Source organism: Lissotriton helveticus, chromosome 1_1 (assembly GCF_964261635.1).
Source record: "Lissotriton helveticus chromosome 1_1, aLisHel1.1, whole genome shotgun sequence".
In the NCBI taxonomy this organism is placed as follows: Eukaryota; Metazoa; Chordata; class Amphibia; order Caudata; family Salamandridae; genus Lissotriton; species Lissotriton helveticus.
In genome coordinates, this window is record NC_136057.1 from 1239615845 (window position 1) to 1239639054 (window position 23210).

The 23210-nt window shown below is 41.0% G+C and overlaps 1 protein-coding gene across 4 annotated transcripts in view; it reads right to left on the bottom strand.

Moving 5' to 3' along the window:
* Positions 1 to 23210, bottom strand: part of GRAMD4 (GRAM domain containing 4) — a 480409-nt gene that overhangs the window by 127567 nt on the left and 329632 nt on the right. For all 4 annotated transcript variants that reach the window (XM_078679725.1, XM_078679714.1, XM_078679734.1 and 1 more), the window contains 2 exons: positions 8544 to 8602; positions 4006 to 4141 (listed from right to left, as the gene is read on the bottom strand). In XM_078679725.1, coding sequence (XP_078535851.1) covers positions 4006 to 4141; positions 8544 to 8602 — 195 coding nt within the window. The remainder of the gene's footprint in view (positions 1 to 4005; positions 4142 to 8543; positions 8603 to 23210) is intronic.

Consider the following 23210-nt stretch of genomic DNA (forward strand, 5'->3'; position numbering starts at 1 on the left):
TTTATGTACATTGTTGTACAGTCAGTAATTTTGCCGGCGGCCGCGATGCGGGTCCATGTGGGCTGGTGGAGCTACGCCCCTACGCCCCAATGGACGCACCGCGGCTGGTAATGAAATGTCCATATAAGTGTGTGAGACTTCGCACTGTGTAACTCCTTGTCAGCTAAGGAAGAGCGAGAGCATGGGAAATAGACTGAGGTTAATCCCATTTGAACACAAATAGTGAACCCTTGAGACGGAGGGTGTATGACTCCGATACGGTTTGTGGATGTGGCTTGCTATATAATCAAACTAGGATTGCTAATTTACATGAGCAGCTACATTTCGTAAGATGCCACTGGTTCTCTAGGCTAGTGCATTGGACAGAAAAGGACAATGACGTGGACTCATCTGGCACGTCTATTTCACCAGAGGGAGCAAATGAACCAGACTGGTGAGGTGAGTTTTAATGGCCTTGTTGATGGTAGACAACGATTATGCTAGTCTATTTCTTAGGCTTCAATGTCTGCCAAACAGATCAACTTGCACATCGGACTTCACCAAGAGTCTGGATAACTGCCTGTCAGTTACGGAGCAGGTTATATGACTGATGCCCTTGGACAAGTATTAGAGGCAACATTTTAACCACTTCCCTTTGCATTGGGGTTTGGTGCCAGATTTCATTTTACTATTGACTTGACATCAAGGTCTTCACAGAAGAGGTCTAGAGGATCGGTGTATACTCTCTCCTAAGTAAACAGACACGTAGGCATCATTCCAAGTTCCATTTCCACTCAGCAAAAGTCAAATAAATGAGAGCCCCTTATTTTCTGCTACTATGAGATTTTAAAAGGAAAGTCAGCAAATATCAAACAATTTGTGTATGACCAGAAATGTCCTTCTAGTGAGGTACTTACAAATACAGTAAATTAATTGGCACAAGTTAATTGGCTCTGTCCCATAAAGCATTCTAAGCCATGTCCCTGAATGGCTTCCCATTCCCATATTCATACATATGTGCTGTGACACAGGCCTACAAATGTGGGTGGCAAAAGTGACTTCTGACTAGCTAGCGTATAGAATAGCCTCACAACTGCAGAGATTACACCAGAGGTGGGTAGAAAAAGAATTACTTAGAAAGGCTGTCAAGCTTCTGATCTCAGAACTCCAATTTAAGAGGATATAGTGGTTTTAAAAGTAGCCTAGCACAAGGAAATGCCAATATGCAGCAAGACAACAACCCAAGAAGCTGCACTCTAGTAAAGATTCATAGTGTCCGAGGAAAGAAAGTAGCTTGCCATGTCCAAAAAAAGCCCCTCGATTCTGAATATTTCTTTATTTCAGTGAGAAGTTTACGAATGTCAACAAGAACCCAAAATTAAAAAAAGTCAAGAGAACTAAGAGTAGGTTTAATGCAGTCATCTGCTTAGAAGTTGCTTCTACCAAGCAACCATCCAGGCACGGGTAGCAATGGAATTTTTTCAGTCTAATAAAGTCCACTACAAGTGGTTGATTTTGGCAGGTTTCTGCAAGATTTTATTGAAGCCAGACCACAGAATTATGTGCTGGAAATTCTGGCCACACTTAGCGAAGCAGAGCTACTTGTGAACATGAATATGATCTGAACATGATTTCAGTGTAGCTGGTCTACAGCTATAGAGTACACTGATTCCACTAAGAAATCCTACTTACCTGTGTGTGTTACTCTTATACAACTGAATAAATTGCACAACACCCATCATCCTTTGAATGCTGTGTTTACTAGCCCCAGTCTTCTCCAGGAGTTCATATTTAAAGATATTGTTTTCCAGTGAACGAGCGGTCCTGCTAGACACACACTCTCCATTGGGATTCTACTCATGCTACTACAGATATTCTAGCGTTCACCAAAAATTCAGTTCCTGCAGTCAGAGAATAAATATAAATGAGCAACTTTAGTCTTCAGGGACCATGGGGTACTCCGGGGGTCCAGATCAGAATTAGTATAATTCACTTTCAATAAATGATCTCCATGAGGAAATCGAATGTTATGTTGCAGAATTTGCAGATTACAAACTTGGGAACGCCAAAGGACATGAAAAGATTTAAGATCATGATACAGATATAGAGAAGAAAGAAAAGGTTGTACAAAGTATGGGATTTTGCTCAGATAAATGAAAAAAATCAAGCACCTTCAGCTTACCGGTCTGCATTGCAGCTAACTGCAGTCTTGAATAAAAAGTTGTAGCGAACTTAAATATAAATTATACTCATAGATCATAATAATTCAGGAGAACATACTTAAAATCCCATGCTCAGTTTCAGTAAACATAAAATAAAACAAGATTACAAAAAGTGAAAAGCTAAGGCGAAAGGCAATACAAGCAATTCAAAACCTGGGTTGTAGCGTGGTTATTTGTGAAAAGACAGGCAAGGATTTTCACATATTTAATGTTTAAAAATTAAGGTAAGAGGGCACGTAGTAATACGAATATGAATATTTAAGGAGGGAGCAATTAAATAAGAAATTAAAAAGAATGTAATGATTAATTTACAGTTACACATACTAAAGTAATGAGGATGGCGATCTAAAGTAGAAAGAATGAAACAGTCTGTTAAGACAATTTATCAGGGGACTGCACCACAGTAGGACTGGCATGATCTCTCTTTGTGCCTTTTAGTTTCTTATATTCCATAAAAAAGAATGTCAAAAGTTGGCCCATGACGATGGGAGGCATTACACATCTTTCGAAAAAACGATGTAAATGACAACCATTTAGATTAAATGTAAGTAGATATATCGCTTGGATATCCTTAACATCGGAAATGGCTCTGGATCTTGTGGATTTAGGAGGGCAATCTAGAAATATAAATATGCATTTACATGTACTGTGGACAAAGGCACTTCTAAAACGTCATTTAAGAATGGAAAGCTCATTCCTGAATGACAGAATGGCAAGATGCAAAAGGTAGCCGAAATATTAAGGGGTCTCTCAACTTAGCAGTGAAAACTATAAAAAACGTATTTCACAATGGGGGTGATAAATGTGACTTAAGTTAATTATCAGTGCATCTATAGCCTTTATTAAAATCGAATGACTTTACATCGCATTTTCTTTGTTTATGTCCATCCAGGTATGTAATGCATGCGACTTGTACTCTTCTGCAGTACATCGTTTAAGGTGTAATCTATCAATGGCCCCAGTGATACCTTCATCTGGACAAGTTAGCTGCACTCTAGCAGAAATAAATTGTCGCATTTCAGAATGGATTGTACAGATTGTCTTTACCTATCAAGATGCAAGATTCTCTAAAAGTCATACTGCATAGCAGAAGAATGATTCTAGGTGCTAAAAATGAGTAAATGCTTTTCTTTGAGAACTCCTCTCCGCTAATCTAATCCTGGCCATGATTCAATATGCTTTTGTAATTGTCAATTTTGACCTGAATCTGTTTGTGTAACTTTGACACTACACCTTTTTATGGCGTTTCTAAAATAGCTAAAGTATAATCTGACTAGTCCAGCTGGTATGAAATGTAGGTTGCCACATTAGTATACCTATAGTTTTATTGCATGCCATATTCCTGATGGAATGTTCAAAATGAATTTCTAGGAATTTTAAAATGGTTTTAACAAATGAAAAATAGACCTTTAAAAACAAATGTTAATTGTTTGCTCTGGCTCATAATAATTTCACCTGGTACGATATGCAAAAAAAATCCTATGTTGTACACCAACATTTAAGCTCTAATTTGAACTGAAATAACATATATGATGGATATTAGTAACAATACATTTTTAAATAAAGTATATATAAAATCCCCATTAAAAACCACAAATGAAATTAGGATTGTGGCGATTTAACTGTTGGAAAAGGCAGCTGGTTTAAGATATGCATGCATGGCCTTTCATCTATGAAAGCTTCTGGAATGAGAGAATTTGTGCAAATTTGTGCACATTTGGATGTTCAAATAAAGGTTGCCAAACAAGCAAAAATAAATCCAGTTTAACGGACACATTACCTATTCAGACTTCAGTAATATTACCTTCTAGCACTAAGTGGCTCTTCTGTCTCCACTGTATTTTCTTCAGGCTGAAACCGAAAATCTTCAATGTACTCGCCGAATCGGTCATTGAACCATTTCTGGATCCTGGAGCAAATTGTGTGACTGCGTGGCTTATCTGAAAATATATACCTTAAATGTTTGAGAATGTGATCACAGAATTCCCAGAAAAGGAAACATTTTACCAAAATGTAACAATATCTAAAGTTCATAAGTCTTTTTGCTATAGCATAATTTAGAAAAACACTTTTTGACACTTAATGATGTGCTTTTTTTACTACATAACTTTACCAAAACGGTGAACTTCTTAGCAGTTTCTGTAGGAATTTTTAATCATGTGTTTATTACAAAGCATTGAAATAACTTTTGTAACACATATAGAATCTTCTTGCAAAAGGTAAAAATTAAAGTTTCTGTTAACAAAATATGTGAATGCAGAATAGCAAAAATCCCCCCACCCCCCCTTCTCCATGCGATGCTTATAGCATTATATATTATCCCAGTGCATGGTACAGTGGCTAGTTATAGTTAATGTAGAGTGGCTACAGAGTTTAATACACTGTGCAACGAGGTGCACAAGTCATAATAATAAGGTGTTGCATAAATTATAAGCATTGGTTTAGAAATATACATTTTTGTGTAGCTTAAGTTTGGTTTGTAGATAATGAATAAAGTAATATTAATGGAAACGTGGTACATAAATTATTAATTTCAGATTTAAAACTAGAACTACTTAAGAATTTATAATGTGTGTATTTTAAATTTCGATTGATTAGAAAAATAAAATACAGTTTTCCCAACTATAACAAAGGTTTAACCTTTGTTATTTCATTGAATTAAAAGGTTTCTTATTTTTAATAAACATGTTTCGAATTGTAGTGTTTACTGTTGAGTGTAGGGTTATTAAGTGTAGTGTGGTACAGTAGAGTGAAGGAGTGTCGTACACTGTACGGTCGTACAGTACAGTGCCATGAATAGAGTGGAATGTAGTACAGTGGTGTGGCATACAGTGAAGTGGCATTAACTGCAGTGGAGTGAGTTACAGTGGAGTGGGGTAGAAAGGAGAATCGTAGAGTGGAGTAGCATAGCACAGTGTGAAGTAAATTGTTCTAAAGTGTAATAGAATGCTGCATTGTACAGTGGCATGGAGTGCACTAGAGTGGGCAGGTGTAGTGTAGAATGAACTAAATTATTATAAATTGGAGTGGGGTTTGTACAGTACAGAGGTGTGTTGTAGAATGTTGGAAAGCAATGTAGAGTGTTGGAAAGTGTCGTAGAGTGGAGTACAGTGTTGTACACTGGAGTGTAGGGGCATAGAGTGGAATAGAGTAATTTACAGTGTAGGGGCATTGAGTGGAGTACAATGTTGTATGGTGGCACGGAGTAGAGTCTTGTAGAGTGTAGTTGCATTGAGTAGAGTGTGGTGCAGTGTAGATTGGAGCATTGTACAGTGCCATGGAGTGGGGTAAAGTGGAGTGGAGTCCAGTGGAGTATTGCAGCATACAGTGGAGTAGCGTGTTCTAGAGTACAATGGTGAATGTCGAGTGGAGTGGCGTAGGATGCAGTGGAGTAAAGTGTTGCAAAATGGAGTGGTGTTTGGTATAGTGGAGTGGAGTGAACTGGTGTGTTGTAGAGTATCAAAGTGTTGTAGAGTGCCACACTGTGTCACAGAGTGGATTAATGGGTTTTGTAGTGTATTAGAGTAGAATGCAGTGAAGTATGGTAGAGTGGATTGGGACAGACGGTCATACAGTTGCTTGGTATAGAGTAGTGTACAGTGCAGTGGAGTAGTGACTCAGAATAGAGTATATTAACCAGGGTAGAGCAGCATAGAGGGAGTTATGTAGAGTCTCGTTGACTACGGTGTCGTAAAGAAAAGTGCTGCACAATGGCATGGAGAGGACTACATTGATGTACAGTGTATGCTATACAGTGGTGTACAGTGTGGTAGATGTGAAGAGGTGTAGACTGTTGAGTGAGTATAAGGCTAAGTGGAGTTTAGTGAAATAGCATGGAGCTGTGTAGAGTGCAGTTCTGTGGCATAAAGTGAAGTGGAATTAACTGCAGTGGAGGAGAGTGAATTAATTATGGAGGAGTGGGGAAGAGTGGAGTGCGGTACAGTCTAATAGCTTAGAGTGGAGTAAAGTGGAAACGTGTAAAGTTGAGTAGTGAAAGTGGAGTAGTGTAGTGGATGGCGTAGTCTGGAGTGACACAGAATGGAGTGGCAGAGCTGAATAGAATACAGTAGAGTATCACACAGTGGAGGTGCATACAGTCGATTGGTGTACAGTGGAGTGGCATAGGCTGGAGTATTATACAGGTGAGCAGCACACAGTAGAGTGGCACAGAGTGAAGTGGCACAGAGTGGCATGAAGTGGCATACAGTGGAATAGGGTAGAGTGGAGTGGCATAGAATGGAATAGCATAGTGGACTGGTGTGCAGTGGAGCAGCGTACAGTTGAGTGGCATACAGTGGAGTGGTGTAGAGTGGACCAGCATAGACCGGAGTGGCATACAGTGGAGAGCATACAGTGTAGTGTTTTTAGAGTTGAGTAGAGAGGAGTTGTGTAGACGGTAGTGGTGTTCAGTGTACTAGCGTATTGTGGAGTGGCATACAGTGAAGTGCTGCACAGTGGTGTGGTATAGAGTAGAATAACGTTGAGTGTTACTGGCTTACAGTGTAGTGACAGAGTGGAGTGGCATATAGTGGAATAGAATATAGTATAGTAGGTTAGAGTGGACAGGCACAGACTTCAGTGGCGCAGAATGGAGCAATTTGCATTGTAATAGCATACAATAGGTTGTCGTAGAGTGAAGTGGTGTGTAATGGAGTGGCATTCAATGGAGTGGCATTCAATGGAGTGACGTAGAATGGAATAGTGCAGAGTCGTAGAATGGAAGAGCGGAGTGTCAGAGAGCGGAGTGTCAGAGAGCGGAGTGTCAGAGAGCGGAGTGGCAGAGAGCGGAGTGGCAGAGAGCGGAGTGGCAGAGAGCGGAGTGGCAGAGAGCGGAGTGGCAGAGAGCGGAGTGGCAGAGAGCGGAGTGGCAGAGAGCGGAATGGCAGAGAGCGGAATGGCATACAGTGGATTAGAGTAGAGTGGACATGGAGAGGTGTGGTGTAGAGAGAGGGGTGGCATAATTGAAATAGATGAAGCATGAAAGTGGGTTAATGGATGTAGATGTGATATGACAGGTTAATACATTAGTAAGTGTAAATTATCATATTTGCTAACATGTGTGAATAGTGGAAGTAGTGGTAAAGTTGTACATTTTAAAATACTTAGTTATATATTGTGCACAGGTATACTGTGAAATATGAGATATACCACAGTACATGCTCATGATAAAGCAATATGCGATTGGCTAACGCTGTATTTATCAAACATAAAACACAGCTATGACATTTTCAGCACTGTTTGGCTGTGTTTTGGGTTTCACTCCATTCTGGGTTAGGGTCTTAGATATAGTTAAGTAGTTGGTTTTATTGTTCTCTACCGTTACCACTTTTTTAAAGTGTTGTTAGGTAGAGAAATGTATTTATATTTTTCTATACATTTTACAGCAGTTTAGGGAGAAGTTTGCATAAAAAATATAAATAAGTAGCAAAGTAATTTGAAGATATTACAGTGGTACACTGTTGACTTTTTTAATGAAGATTTAAATGTGTTAAACGTAGAAAATACACTGTAGTGCACAATATTTGTACAATATAGAGTTTTACAGTTTAAATGAAATTTTAAAACTTTTTTATTTTTTAAGTAGAGTAGTACTCCCGAGGCAGTATTGCAGCACTCCGTACATTTTTTTTAGTACATATAAAAACATATAAATATTTGTCCATACTTAATAAGCTTATACTTACCTATATATAAGGGTGAAAAGTAGGGCAGAACACAGCCAAAGTGTACTTTGAAAAAAATTGCTGTCTTCGACTTTTGTAAAGGCAGTTATTAGCCAATCACATTATGCCTCGTCATGACTGTGTGGTACTTTCATGAAATACTCACAATTTTGCCAACATTTCACAACAGAAGTTTAAATGTCTTATAACTTTAAAAATACTTCTCTGTAGTACCCAAAAGATTATCTGCACACCATAATGTCTAATCCTGTCAACTTTCATGTAAATATGTTTAGCCGCTTTCCCGCTACGTGAGAACAAAAGTCTATGGAAAATGCATTGTTGGAAGAATGTGTTTTAGGACCACCCCCCATTTAGTATTTGCACCTCCTTTACCAATCACCACAAAGCTTTCCATCCTGTGACAACGTAGAAAAAGCATTAGGTCTATAAAGTTTTGTCAAAACACAGGCAAAGTTATTCACAACCAAAATCTTGAGGATTTCCTATACATGGGAATCCTAACTATAACTACAAAGTGGTTAACGCCACTCTGCAACAAATATAAACATATTTATGTTAACCAAGCCTCAGCTGAATGCTCCTGGTTATATTTACATCATGCAGATAATACATATAACACAGTTTTAGAACAGCTATTTATTCATAAAAAAAGTACCTGATCCATTCACTTGCGTTTGTGCTTTTGCAGGTTGCGGCACTGTCGGCTCTTCTGTCCTTTAAAAACAAAAATGCCATCCTTTCAATTGCAGTGTGCTTGAAACAACCACGTTTACAAACAGAAAAAGAAATCCAATGTATATAGGAGACAAATGTGAAAATATAACAATGCTGCCAAATCCTTAAGGTATAAGCATTTCTGAACTTTGCTTCTTCCACATATTTTGAAAGCTAAACTGGATGTTCCTCAACATCCCACAGCAACTAGCTTTCTCCTTGTTTTGCGCACTTTGTGGACTACAATTTGGGTGGGGCAATTCAGTAGAACAGATAGGTCGGTGCTCCAGTTCTGATGTCCAATGAAACTCCAATGACTATTTGTCAGTGACAAATAGAGTATTGTCAATGACAACCTCATTAACTTCTACCCCATCACCCACCAACCTTTCCTAAGACTAATCATTGAGAATGAAGTCCAATAAGAATCTTCTAGAGGACTACCAATGTGGCTCCAGTCCACTCTGTAGCAAGGAAAAATTGATTTTTTAAGTAGCTGACAAAGCTCTGCTCACCAACAATAACAACATTTTTTTTAAAGATCTCTGCCTTCTGATCTTTCTTGTCCTCTCCATAGCCTTCAACGTTTATCATCATACACTTACTCACACTTGAAGACACACAAGTGCTTCTCTACCTCCTGAACCTCCTTCAGTTTGTACAGATTGGACATGTTCGGGATATTGCTGATCCTAACTTCAAAGGAGTGCCTCAAGGATTCCTGCTATCTCCGGTCATCTTCAATCTCGAAATGAAACTACTTAAATGCCTGTTAGTAACAAGATCAAGATCGATAAAGATGCCTGTGATACCCAGCTCTACCTTAAGGTCTCCTCACTATTTAGCATCTCAGAGCCTGCCTGTGTTAACCCAGATCTGAGCATCTACAACCGAACTCAACGCAAGCCATCAAAGACAGAGTTCCTCCTATTCACATGCAGCTCGAAGCAACCACAGATTCACTTTGACATGAACCTTCATAACTTCTTTTCCCAGCTGATTGCCAATGAAACAACAAGTGGAGTAGCTTTACATACAGAACCATCCTTTAAAGAACATGTCACTCAAAAAATAAAGACCACCTGATATCAGTTCTTTTTTGTCTATAAAAAGAGAAACCCTTCTTTTCAGACACACACTTCAGAGCAACAGTGAAAGGCATAATCCTCGCAACTGATCAGAGGCAGTGCTCTGTTCCACTACTTGACACCACTCAGACATCCCTCAAAGACATCCAACGCACCACAGCACATCGTACTCCAGGGTCTTAGGAAGTTTGACCACTTTGCCCTCATACACAAGAAACTTCATGGGCTCCCTCTCCAGGCCTGTACCGTTTTCAAGCCCCGCTGCATCCCTTACAAAGCCATCATCAAGCACACCCGATCTACTTGGGCAGGAACCTAACTGGCACAGACAACACCAGACCAAAAGCCCAGGCAGGGTCAGACTGGAAACGAAAATAAAACAATTAGGACAAAGCTATTAGTCAGGACGTCTGCATCTGTGTTATAAAATATGGATAACCCCCACCCTGAAATCAGAACTGCTCAAACACTCTTACAATTGATAAAAATGCAGGAGACTCATCTCTTCAAGGCATACTAGAAAGTGGCTCACCTTTGAGCATGTCAGTATAAGAGTTTGACGGAATGACCTACTGAGAGCCAAGACACTGAAGAGATGATAAACTACAATATCACACATAATTTCAAATACGACTTATGCTCCTTAGAATATAATTACAATTGTATTACGTGTATATTACAATATGTATATGGGCACCAATTTTCCAATATCCTTTGATTTCCATGCCATCAATTTTATTAAGCAAGTAATAAAATATTCAAATATGCTTCTGCTGGCCCCCATCTCAGTTCCTTGCTTCAAGAGTTGGAGAGGAGGCAACCACATTAGCGGAAAAAGGCTCAAAAACGTTAACCTTCCCCCGAATCCCACTCAAGCTCATAAAAGTATGTTTCTGAAAGCAAATAAAATCCCATCCCACTGAAGCCAGTCAAAACTCACTGTCCATGCTCAGAGGCCCTTGGTCTTAAGAGCAAGAAATATAAGAACCCCATATGTATATGTGGTGTTTGAACTGTTTGCTTCTGTATAATCTGTGTTGGTACATCAAAGAGGTTATATACGAGATAAGGGATCCTCTACCTTACGTTACAAGTATACTGAAAGCTACAGATGAGTTCCGGGGCTATACAGATGTAGGAGGCCTAACTCTTAGGTAGCCTGTAATATTGTTTTAACAGATGGCAGACGAGAAGTTATTCCTGATCCCTAGTCACATCACTACCCTTTCATAACAAACCTTAAAGTTTTGTTCTAGTCTTTCTTCAAATAAACAGGTCTCGCTATAAATATGTAGTAACATGGAATCCATAGCATCTAAAATTAAATACATCACTATACAGCTAACACTCTGCTGTGAAACACGCATGTACTTTAATGTAAGTCACTTTAAGAATACTTATAGGTCATGTTTACACAGATTCCCTTTTTTTCATGTAATCAAGTTAGGAATGCCAAAAACATGTGCATGTTAAATGTCTGCTACAGACCGTACAATTCAAGAAAATAGTACAGAAGAACTGCACAACTGGTACTCGTCTTTTGTTGTTTGGCCTGCTTTTCATAGTGTCAGCTTGCTCTGGCAGCAGGCATTGTGACATCACAACTCAAATGTAAATGCTTATTACAGTTTAGCATCTACATAATTTCTTATTACAATTGACTGGTGAAGACGCAACTAGACTTTAATAGGAAAAATAGAGCTGCTTTCGAGGGACTGCAGGATTCCATACTATACTTTAATAACCATTACCTTAAATGGAACGAAAAGGTCTACTTCCACGCACGTGAAATTTTAATAACAATAATGTAGACTTTGCCCCCATCCACAACACAATGTATTACATTCTTTATAGGACAAACATGTGTTTGTATATCCAGAGTACCAAGCACTGTCTTGTCAACTCTGGAAAGGTGGAAAATCGCTTGTGCTATGAGCCACTCACCACCAATGACTTATGCTACAAGATGTTTGGCTCAAGATGAAGTGTTTATATAGCGGACGCATGAGTAACATTCAAAAGTACACCACATATTACCAAGAACATGATTAATATTAAGTAGAGAATATGGCAATAACTTAGTCATTTCTCATCTACCAGATGAGTCATAAAAATAAGTGATCCGTCAATCTGAAAAGAGGTGCACACAAAGTGTGCTTCTCAAGATGAAAAGATCCCACATTGCTTGCTTCATCTCTGCAACCGCTGTATCAACCACTAGCGATGCATTGGGGCATAAGATGTCACGTAAATGGAGGATAAAGTGAAATAAAAGGAACATGTAACCATGCGGAGGTCTTCAAAGGTTTAGAAACATTATGTTATGAAGATAGCTGCACGTTTTGATCCAACGTCATAAAACCTATTGTGTGACCTTCAGGCTGTGCCTCATTGCCTCTACAAAGTGGGCATCATTAGTCCGATATTAATTGAACAGGTTTCAACAACTTTAGTCAAGACTTTATATTTTTATATTTAGAATGTCATAAAAATGACTGTCACAATGGACATCAGGACAAGGCACCAGATCAAAATAATGGTGAAGTCTCACAACATAGAAGACCAAGGGAGGGCATGAATGAATAGTCAGAAAAGGCAAATAAATTGGCCATGACGACAACTGATTTCTGTACTTTATGCTAATTCCTCAACTAAGTAATGGATTCATCATATTTTTGCCTCCTGTAGTGCTCTTTAAAATTATTTTAATAAACCTTTGTGGTTTGCATTTTGTTGCGGAGTTCAGAGAGCTTATTTTATGAAATGCTAATAATTTATTGTGTTGGGGGTGATGTTGGAGACATTTTCTGATATATTGTTGATGATGACACCGTCCCAGATCTTGCGTAGGCCCTTTATATCAAACTATCTAACAAGGATAGCGCCAACACACATGTTGTATATCAGGGCCGGACTGAAAGTCAAAAGCAGCCCTGGACAATGTCATCGGACCAGCCCCCTCACCGCACAGTCAGTCTCAGGCAGCTCCGTTCGGCTGAGCTGAGGCTTGTATTTTTCATTGCACTTCGCTTCTTTAATGTAACCCATACAAGCATCTAGTGAGAGGACACCAGATAGTTGAAAATTGGCCCCCCTTAGGTGACCCCCCTTAGGTGAAGATCAACCCCTGGCCTCCAGCCCACTGGGGAAATGCCCGATCCCAGTCCGGCCCAGTTGAAAAATCACATGATTGCACCTTCATTTAGCTCCAGCGAAGTGGACAGCCCGAGCACAGTTCACGACACAACAGAAGGCAAACAGATCAGTTGCACTGGCATCAATTACACTACCCGCATCTTCTTGTGTGTATGTCGCACAGTTCCAAGAGTAACCTGCAGGTTGTTTATCGATCCTGGTTTCTGTACACACTTGAAAACACACCTCATGGTCACCCGGACATTAACAGTTTGAATGCTCCTATACTCCATTGAAGCAGAAAGAAAGATAGATTAAGCCGTGCTCCCCATTGCTGGGTCCACACTGTAAACATGACTTGGAGGAAGAACCTGGCCAGGAGCAGCTGAGTTACTTTCAACAGGAAGACCGATAAAGCGAAAGGACATGTCAGAACCACATAAAGCATTACTGATTCACACAATTCTTGAGATAACTTAATGACTATTCTTAAATGATCAGCTTTCTACAGATGTATTATGCCAACAATTTATATCGGGGGCTGTCAGCCTACCTGATTCATAGACTACAGATGGTTCAGAATGCTGCAGCAAGGCTAATTCGCTGGGTCCCCTTCCGTTATCATATCGACCCCCATCGGAGACAGTTACATTGGTTCTCAGTGGCTAAGAGGATAGCATTTAAGGCATTGACCTTTGCTTTCCGAGACATGGGCCCAGGCTACCTTAAGCTTAGGCTCAGCCCATACAGACAGGAACAGACTCTAAGATAACTACCATTGTCTGCTATGTATCCCCTGATATGCCAAGAACTGACAAGGGGGCAGGCCCTTTTCGGTCAGGACCGCAAGATTGTGCAACTCTCTGCCATCTCATTTACGCCAGATAGAATTGGAACATGAGTTTAGGAATACCCTAAAAGCCTGCCTCCTTAGGCAAGGGTAGTTTCTGTTGTTGGCTGCTTCACTGCTGTAGTCTGCACAGTGCCAGGACACCTCTGAGGTAGTTGTGCGCTTTATAAATGCCTATTGTGTTATATGCATCTCTCCAGCACATTTGGCAGTATGAATTGATACCCTACATCTAAATGAGAAACTCCAAGGCCTAAATTCCAACACTGATACTGTTCATTCTCAACAGAAAAGTGTTACTTGTGCCACGGGAACCAAGGTTCACTCAAGTGAAAAGGCCCAAAAAGGCCGATACCGGTCCTGGGTTGTTTGTGTTCCAGTTTAACAGGCATCTGCTTGGCAGTTCGGGCTGGACTGTTCCAATTGGAGCAGGTTCAATATTGATTTTCATAGGACTGGGACTAACCTGAGGTAGCATGGTGGGCAAAAAAATTATCCACTGGGATGTTGCCCGGAGTAATTGTCAGTGACTGTGATTAATTCAATAATTCCATTGATATGTATTTTTCACTGTAAAGCCTTAAGTGTGACGGGAATTACCAGATGGGAGTCCAATGCGCACTGTGCTACTGGAACCAAGCTTCACCGCACTGAAGAGGCCCAAATAAGCCGAAACTGGTCTGGGGTTACTTGAATTCCAGTTCAGAGAGCACCTGGCTTGGTAGTTCAGACGGGACTGTTCCTAATATAGCAGAAACAAGGAAGATTTGAATATGGCTAGCTCTAATCTGAGGTAGCACAGAGAGCAGAAATAGTGGCCTGGCATGCTCCACTGTATAACTACCTGTGGCTGAGATTATTTCAAGCATTCCAGCTATCCCTTTTTGTATTTTTTATTTCTGAGTGAAGATAACAATGGAAGTGGTGGAAGGAGTGAAGAATTTCTGGTGAACAAAGGAAGCTAGTTTTGCTGTAGAGAAATCCCAAATAACGAATTTAAATAGAACATTTGCCTGTGTGCCACAAATGGAATTGTGAGTAGCCCCCTACAACTGTAAATATTGGACTTGTGTCTCAAGAACCATTCCTGAAGATTTGGGCAACAATTATAAAGTCACTTTGTATCAAACACAATTTTTATTTTCTAGTCTCTTTTGATGTAACAGCTCCTTTCTGGGCTAAAAGAAAATCACTGACATTGTAATTACTTTCCAAGCAGACATTAACTGTCGATCTAAACATCGGATTTTGTGGCATTTTCCTTAATCAGTCTCGATCCTTTCCACCAATTTAAAATGGACCTTTTAAGGTCTATTTTCTAAAGTGTACTGAATTATTTGGTTAGTTGTTGCACATGTACCACCTGCATTTATCCGAGGAAAGCCTTGCTTCTGGAGCTAAGCTACTAAGGGAGAGCCAGAGATTACTCAAATATATCACTTGACATATTAGAAGTCAGAAGGTTTTGACTTTGAGGGAGTACAGTAAAAGTTCTCATTGTGACACTGGGATTTCTCCTGCACAGTTTATCAATCAGATTTCCTACAAGCATTACAGGTTACAAAGCTTAAAGACAAGGCAGGTGAGGTAAAAAAAAAAAATCACCAGGCTGCAAAATCAACATTAACAGAGAAGAATAATATTAAACATGCAGAGTTAATGTGCATGAATTAGGCAGTAAAATTTAAACAGCAGATATTAGCTAGCTCGCCCCAGAGACCACAGTAAAAAAATAATTTACTAGAAGGCACATTTGTAATATCAAAACAGGATGTGGCACTCTACAATTATGCAGATATGTTCTAGTAAACAATCAGAGTTACCGAAAAGAATCTTAAGATGCTTTTTAGTTGATACAAGGTAAGTAAGGACATTAGGGTGTAGTAATGCAACAAGCAGAGATCTTCATTAATCACTACAAAACAAGATACATTTGAAAGTTGTAATATAATTGAGAAACTAATGAATATTAATCTATTCAAAATGAGAGGATACGTTCTAATGTTGGGAAAAATGACTATCATAGAGAAGCTCACAACCTGCCAAACAATGCCCAGCCAATAACAGGAGATTCTAAGACGAGAAGAAGTAATAAATGTGCACCAGTATATCGCCAGGCGATTTTGAAATCTCCTAAAATTTTGTCCAACCCCAACAGTCATCGCGTGCGCTGTTTTGAGCCCTCCAGAAAGACAGAGGTGTGGATTTTAATCATAATGGCAGCAGTAACGGAGCCAGTGCTTAATTTGAGATTTGGTTGCAGGTGGGGACCACCAGCACTTATTTTTCCTCATCAGACTTTAACCAAGAGCAAGTGAGAAATTCGGGTCGCCAAAACAAAGGTGGGTACCAGGCCTGTGGAACAAGAGTAGGAACTCGGCTACCTGAGCAAAGTTGGAAAGTTAAACTGAAAGCAAGAAGAATTTTTGACATGGGCCTTGAAATAGGAGTAGGTTATGTGTCCTGGAAAATGGTTGGGAGAAGGGCTCTGGAATCAGGGTGGAAAGGACTGGAATCAGTAGTTGTCAAAATAATGGCAGGAGAACCCGGACTGGTGACGTCAAAAATCACATAGTGGGGAGACCACAGAAAATTGCTTATCGTACAGAGCTTGCTGAAAATCAGGTTCTGGGTTGTCAGATTGTAACTATAGGAGTCCTATAGTGTGCAGTGCCTTAGTCTAAGGAAGCTGTTGGGGGGACATGTGAATTCCTTCCTGCTATTGAAACAAAGGAAGATAAGTAAATTCTGAGTGGAAGAAGAATCAGTAGGAGATATCTGAAGCAAAACAACAGTAAAACTCACAATACACTCACATGCCAAATGAAAACCCAGGAATAGACTAACATTCTGCCAAAAAGGAGTGATCTGGGCAACCCTTATCAAGGATTAAATGAACAATCAATGATTCCGAACCATGGGCCCACACATAGGAAACATTTATGCATGTGCTAAAAAAGGTTTCTGTTTACTTCATCCTCATGGAAAAAAAGCACTTCATAACAACCAAATTATGAGCAAGCGTTTTCTATTTTTACTTCAGGACAGCTGAGTTGCCAGAGGGTGAGGTGGAGTGAAGGGCATATACATACTTCATAACAAAAGCTGCTGAGCACTAAAAGGCTTTGCAAGAGCTTGAATCCACAAATTTGAAATTAACATTTTGCTTTTAAACAATATGCAAATACAATGAAGTCAGGAAAATCAAAACAAACAAAATAGTACAGCATTCATTTTGATTTTCTGCTTGTCATATTTTCTTAGTGACTAGAGAATGCCCTCTTTGACTTCACGGACAGATACATAGAATCTGACTCCTGACATTGGCTACCAGCTATATACAACCTGGTTATCAATTGCGGACTTTTAACGAGTGAACATACATTATCTGCATTATATTTTGCAAGAAATTGGATTATTGTTTGTGTTAGACTTGGCATCCTTGGCATGGGTTTCGCCTGTCTTTTTGCCTCTGCCTCCTGTGTTTTTGCTGTGTGCTGGACTTCGTTTTTACTTGTCTACATGCTTTGATGCTTTGGGCACTTTGCCACTGCTGATCATACCCAAAGTGTGTGCTCAGGGCCTGTAAGTCAAATGCTGCTAGTGGGCCTGCACTGATTGCGCCACCCACACAAGCAGCCTTGTAAAAGGTTCTCAGACCTGCCACTGCACTGTCTGTGCACAGTGTGGTACTGCCATGTCGACCTTGCAAGTGCACTCACTTGCCAGACCCTAACCTTTCCTATTCTTACATGTGAGTCACCCTTAAGATAGGCCCAAGGTACCCCTGGGGTCAGGGTGCAGTGTATGTGAAAGGTAGGACATGGCCTGATGTGGGTAACATGTCCTTATAGTGAAATACAGTACATTTCGTTTTTCACTATCGAAAGGCTATCTGTCCCATGGGATAGAATGGGAATTTATTTATAACATCTTACAAGTATAACTTTCCATTGGGACAAGATAGAAAGATAAGGAAGGGCCAAGGTATCCCCGTCGGCAGGGTGCGGTGTATTTGATAGGTAGGACAAGTGCTGGTGTGTGTAACATGTCCAGATAGTGAACTACAGTGTAATTCGTTGTTCACTGTTTAAATGGGGAATACTTGGTAAACATTTTACGAGCATATCTTCCCATTGGTACAAGATAGAGAAATGGAGTTTAGTATGCCCGAACTTAGAATATAAACATGCATCTTGTATTTATTTATTAAATATGATATTTATATTGTGTGTTTGAAAATATCACACAGTCAGTATTTTCTTGCTTAGCCATCCTGTGTGCCTCTGCTGAGTTGTGCACTGACTGTCTGGCTTTGGAGTGACAGGGGCTGGGGATGTGCATTTACTGTAGACAGCCACCGGGGTGGGGTGTGGGGGAGGTTTAGGTGTGTACTGCCTTTCCTGGATGAGTCAGGGCTTGAATGAATAGACCAGGGCTAAAAGGTACTGCATCATGTTCAACTCCCTCTTTGAGATACCCAATTAACTCCCAGAACAATAGGTCTCATGCCAAGCTACCATGGGGATGAGCAGAGGTAATTTTAGAAGTGCAACCCCTCACCGTGACTAGGAAGAAGGGTCTCTACTTGGACAAAGATACAAACCATTGCAAACTAGAGACGCCCATTTCTAACAGTTTGGGTGGGGGGAGGGACCCCACTCAAGCAACAACCACAACCCTTGTCAGGGTGAACCACAAAAGTAATAAATGAACATGTGATTACCCCCCAGTAGCTTGGCAGAAAGCAGTCAGGCTTAACTTAGAGGCAATGTGTAAAGTATTTAAGCAGAAAAATAGAATATATTTTAATAAATAAAAAAGGATACCAGTACAACAACAAAAAACTATTATAACAAGAGATGTCCAATTTTAGAGTTTTAAGTGATAACACCAACTAACAAAGCACAAACTGTGGTTATATGGTCACGCCAGACTGGGACAGTCACATTATCAGTCCAACCACGTTTGAGCATGGGCCGAATGCAAAGACCGGTGTTTAGACAAAATATCGGGAAAAAATATTGTGTGGGCACAATATCAAACTGTTCACCTTAATCAGCACTTTTCTCGATACTAAAAACATACATAAAATGAAAGGGAAATGGCAAAAAAAATGTGGTTTCTTTTTGGGATATCTATTGCTTGAGGACTAGGTGAACTGAAAGGTCATGTTTTCAGAGAGGCTTATAAATTAATTAAATGACCCTCAGATGGGCCTGTTAACCTCTGGAGTAATGCTGCTCATTACAACAATCCTTCTGGTAGCCTATCATCACGTCTCACCTTTGTCATCAAATACTCTTGTGCAATTGCCCATTCAGTCATATCCTACTGCCATGACTAACTGCGAGTCCTGAGGTTACATCCAATGTATGGCAATATGCCACTTTTCAATTAATGCCACAAACATTACAAGCTTCTGTCTCATCTTACCACCCAGAAGCCAGTGAACGACTCCCAGTAAACATTACAATGAGTTTGGGCATAATGCCTGTGACCGGGTGTAATATGGCATTCAAGAATAAGGAAGGATCGGTTCCAGAGGCCAGTTAATCAGGGTACTGTTGACCGGGTTAGGGGCTGGATGATTGTGCTGTAGGCACTAGAAGATCAGGGATCAGCACTAGGTTCGAAAGAACTATGAGTGCTGGTTAATCTGGAAGAAGATCAATGAGCATCATCTCAGTAGAGGTCGCCTACGGTGAAGGGGAGCACCTTGATGACTAACCATGCAATGAACAAAGTTCCCCAGAGTCTTGGCATTGTTTCTTCTTAAGTTTTCTTTGGGATGACTTAGACAAGGACTCCGGCAACGTTGTCCTTGGTCTTGACTTTCGCTTTGCTTGGCAGTCCTCTTGAGCCCAGGCCATAAATAGTTTACCTGCCTATTCCTTTATGGCCTTAGGATGCATTCTTCTGCAAGATTCGGAGGATTTTACTTCCTGGTACAACTAGAGGCAGATTTCAAGAGGGTACGTGATGGACATTTGTCACAGAGCATGCAGGGATTGAAGCCAGAATGTTTGTTAGGTGCAATCCCTGTACTGCCCCAAGAAATTCACATAAAGATAAAAACTTCACTGTGGTAGTTCCCTGACGAGAGTGAAGCAACGGACTCGTATCAATTGTGCAAGAAAAAAGGCAACTGACTACTAGATGGGTGCTTTATGGCTCCAGTGATGTCAGGGTGGCATTGTTTCAGGCACCAAAGTCAGAGTCCCCTACCATCTGGCGAGCCATTGAAAAGATTTCAAATTCAGTCTGACATTCAAAAGGGGACGAATATGCAGATAGAAGTATGCATCAGAATTATTTTTATCATCACTATTTGCCAATGATAGTGGTCTGCACAACACACATTAAAGCAGATCCACAACTAGCTTAGGAATTAATGTAATTAGGGCTTCCTTTGCAGTATCAGGTAGTAACCTAGCCTTAAGTGCTTCCTGTAGTACTTCGAGAACCTTCTCTGGCAACATGCTGGAAAATTACGGTATAAATGTGCAGAGAGTGGATTTAAGACCTGTGCTTTGCCAGCCTACAGTTCAGCAATAGTGTACATTATCTCTTCTTTGGAAAAGGTGGCGTGTAGCACAGCAGTCTGCCTGCCTGTTATCTTTGTCAGCTCCAGTAAGTCAAAAAAGCAAGCAATCTCACTGCAGTCCTCCTGTGGAGATTGTCTACATCCTTGCATCAAGTGATGTCAGAGGGCAGCACTGATGCCAGGCGACCAGTTTTCAAAATGTTTGTGATGTAGCCCTGTTAACAGTCTTACATTTTACATACAGCTTTTGCCAGCATGCGGTTGTTATGCGTGAACCTACCCAAATACTCCCATGCGTCTCCAATGGCACTTTAAACCCCTAGTAACTCACCTTCCTCAACCCCCAAGTGAAATGGCACCACCTCCAGTAAATGTGAGATGCATAACTTTTGTGGACATATCCTGCTCTAACTAGAAGTGAATGACCTATATAAACGCTAAATACACACTTAGTTTTACCACCTTCATGACTTCCCATTCGGCCACATGGTTACTAGCTTTTCCCTAGTTATCCTAAGTAATTAACGACTGTGCCTTTCAACTTGCTTGCAAAGTCACTGTCCTATAGAGCTTCCACAGTCAATCTGCAGGTCAGAATATTGGTCCTGCAACACCACTCCTCCCATGCCAATCGTAACGGGGAGTGACCTGCCCAGGTACAGAACATTCCCTACAGTTATGTTGATCTTCCTTAATTACCAAAAAATGCTACATGTCATGGAATGCAGAATATCAGAGATACTGTGCCCTCAGGATTCAGTGCGCTCCAGTTACCAGTAACCTACTTCATGCATGGCATTTTTAGACCTGTAACCATGCCTAGTTTTTATCATCTTCTTGGAATAGTACTGCATATCTATATATGGCAATTACCAAGTTTTAATTACCTAAAATACTGCCTGACAAAATATCTAAAAGAGTACTTAAGTTTGGTCTCTGTGGCATCTCATTGTCCGGTGTCCGCTACAGTAATTCCACTCCAGACCAATTCTGGTATTTCTTCATAGTGGTCACCATTTCTTTTGGTGCATTCACTTCTTCTGCCACAAACAATTCCATTCCATCTTACGATTACCCTTGGTGGTACCACCATCCTCGGATGCCCCAGTGAGATTCCAGAACCCAGCTAGTATATACTCTGCAAATTCCAGTCGCTCCCCCCCCCCCCCCCCCCCAACTACTCCCTCCACATGTGTGGGGCATGTCAGACCCCTGTTCTTTCTGTTGACCAAATACAACCATATCTTAGTTTGTTTCTCTCTGGTTCAAAGATCTTCCTAAGCTGCTGCTCCTTTTAAATTTGTTCAGGACACAAACTAAGCGCACACCCCTCACATCTTGGGGTCCCTGCTTATCTGACATGTTGTAGAAAAAAAATCATGATTGCAATAATTGAGCATGTTTGCGATTATAGCCCTAGGTGGTAACCCCAGTGGGAGAGCAAGGCCTAGTGAGCCTGTTTAAAGTAAAACAGCTAAACGGCCTGTTCTGTTGTAAGATCTTTGAAAGACAATTTACAACCAACAGTTACGTAGTTGAATCATCAGCAGATTCCGAGAACCCCACAAACTTAATGCAATTCCTTCAGAATCCTCCCTCTATGTCTTCCACTAAATGCACCAAAATGTGGGTGACCTTCAATAGGGACTTAATCATAGTCCTCCGACCTACGATTTTCATTTTGTTTCTACATGGTTTTCTCCATCTCCATGGTTCTGTCATTTATCTTGCATACATCCTCCCTGAAAAATTTAAATGGTATCAATTTCATTCTGTATTGTCAACCTGTAATTTTCGATAGTGGGAATAATCTGTGCAAAATCTGTCCTGCATCCGGAAGTCTACCTGTACTGAAACTACTTGCCATAACTGCAATGCACTGGTCCATCTTAGTATCTTGCATCACTTTAGGGGTTCTGTCCTTCCCAATTGTTCCAGATTTAAGGAAAATACATACTGTCAGGCTACAATGATTAACCCTCAGTGCCTCTGCTCTCCTGAAGCTGAGCTTATTCAATCAGGTTTCACCCATTTCACTGTTATGCTAAGTCAGTTCTCCGATGTAGTTGGTCCTGGGCCCTTCCTCACTCCATGTCATTAGCTAGAAAGTGGACTTGCATATCCTGTCTGACTGCACTGGCATTTTTAGTCTCACCCAATTTGCTGAAAAGTAAAGAAGCTCTGGAATTCCAGGCCCTGCTTGTTGTACCAGTGTCAACTGCAGATGCTCTTGGTTTTTAAATGTTTCAAGCCTGTCACACTTCCAAGAGTGTTGCCTGTCACCTAATTATTCACACTGTGCACCACTATGCTCCAGGAGTCCTCTATCAAGCCAAGGGACATCTTTGTGCACCACTACTTTCCCACACACTTTTCAATTAATGCCTGTACTTACAGCCTCATAGTCAGTGCAATGCGTATTTGATTGCTGCTCTCCAGATCTCTGTAGATCTCCTAATTGCTAACTTCAATCATCTGATCCAACAGGGGGTGTGGCTTGAACGCTGCAGATGGTGGTCGAGTGAGCCTGTTCAGGACCAGACCGACGGCAATCCACCGGTGCAGTGCCTTCCGGAGCAGCAGCAGACCGGGGCTCCCATGGAGGGGCTGTTTGAGACTGGGGGAGCCTATTTCCTGGCGGCAGAAGACACACGGGCCAAGTGGAATGCCTGGCCCTGGCAGATAAAACATGCCGGACAGAGTCTGCAGAGTGACTGTGGCTGAATTGTGCACCACTCCCCCACCATAGAATGAGGAGATGTGGCGCCGGTGATGGGAGGCCGCACGGCAACTGTCCTGGCCCCTGCCGGGGACACTGAGGGAGGAGAAATGCACATGTGCCCCCGTGGGGCCCCCAGCTCAATGTTGTGCGGACCAGCTGAGCAGGTGCTCAGATCCCCGTTTGGGACACAGTGCTGTAGTGTGAGTTGAGGGAGCAGGTGCAGCTCCTGCTCGATATAGCCCCCCCCAGACCACTGGTGGCAGCAA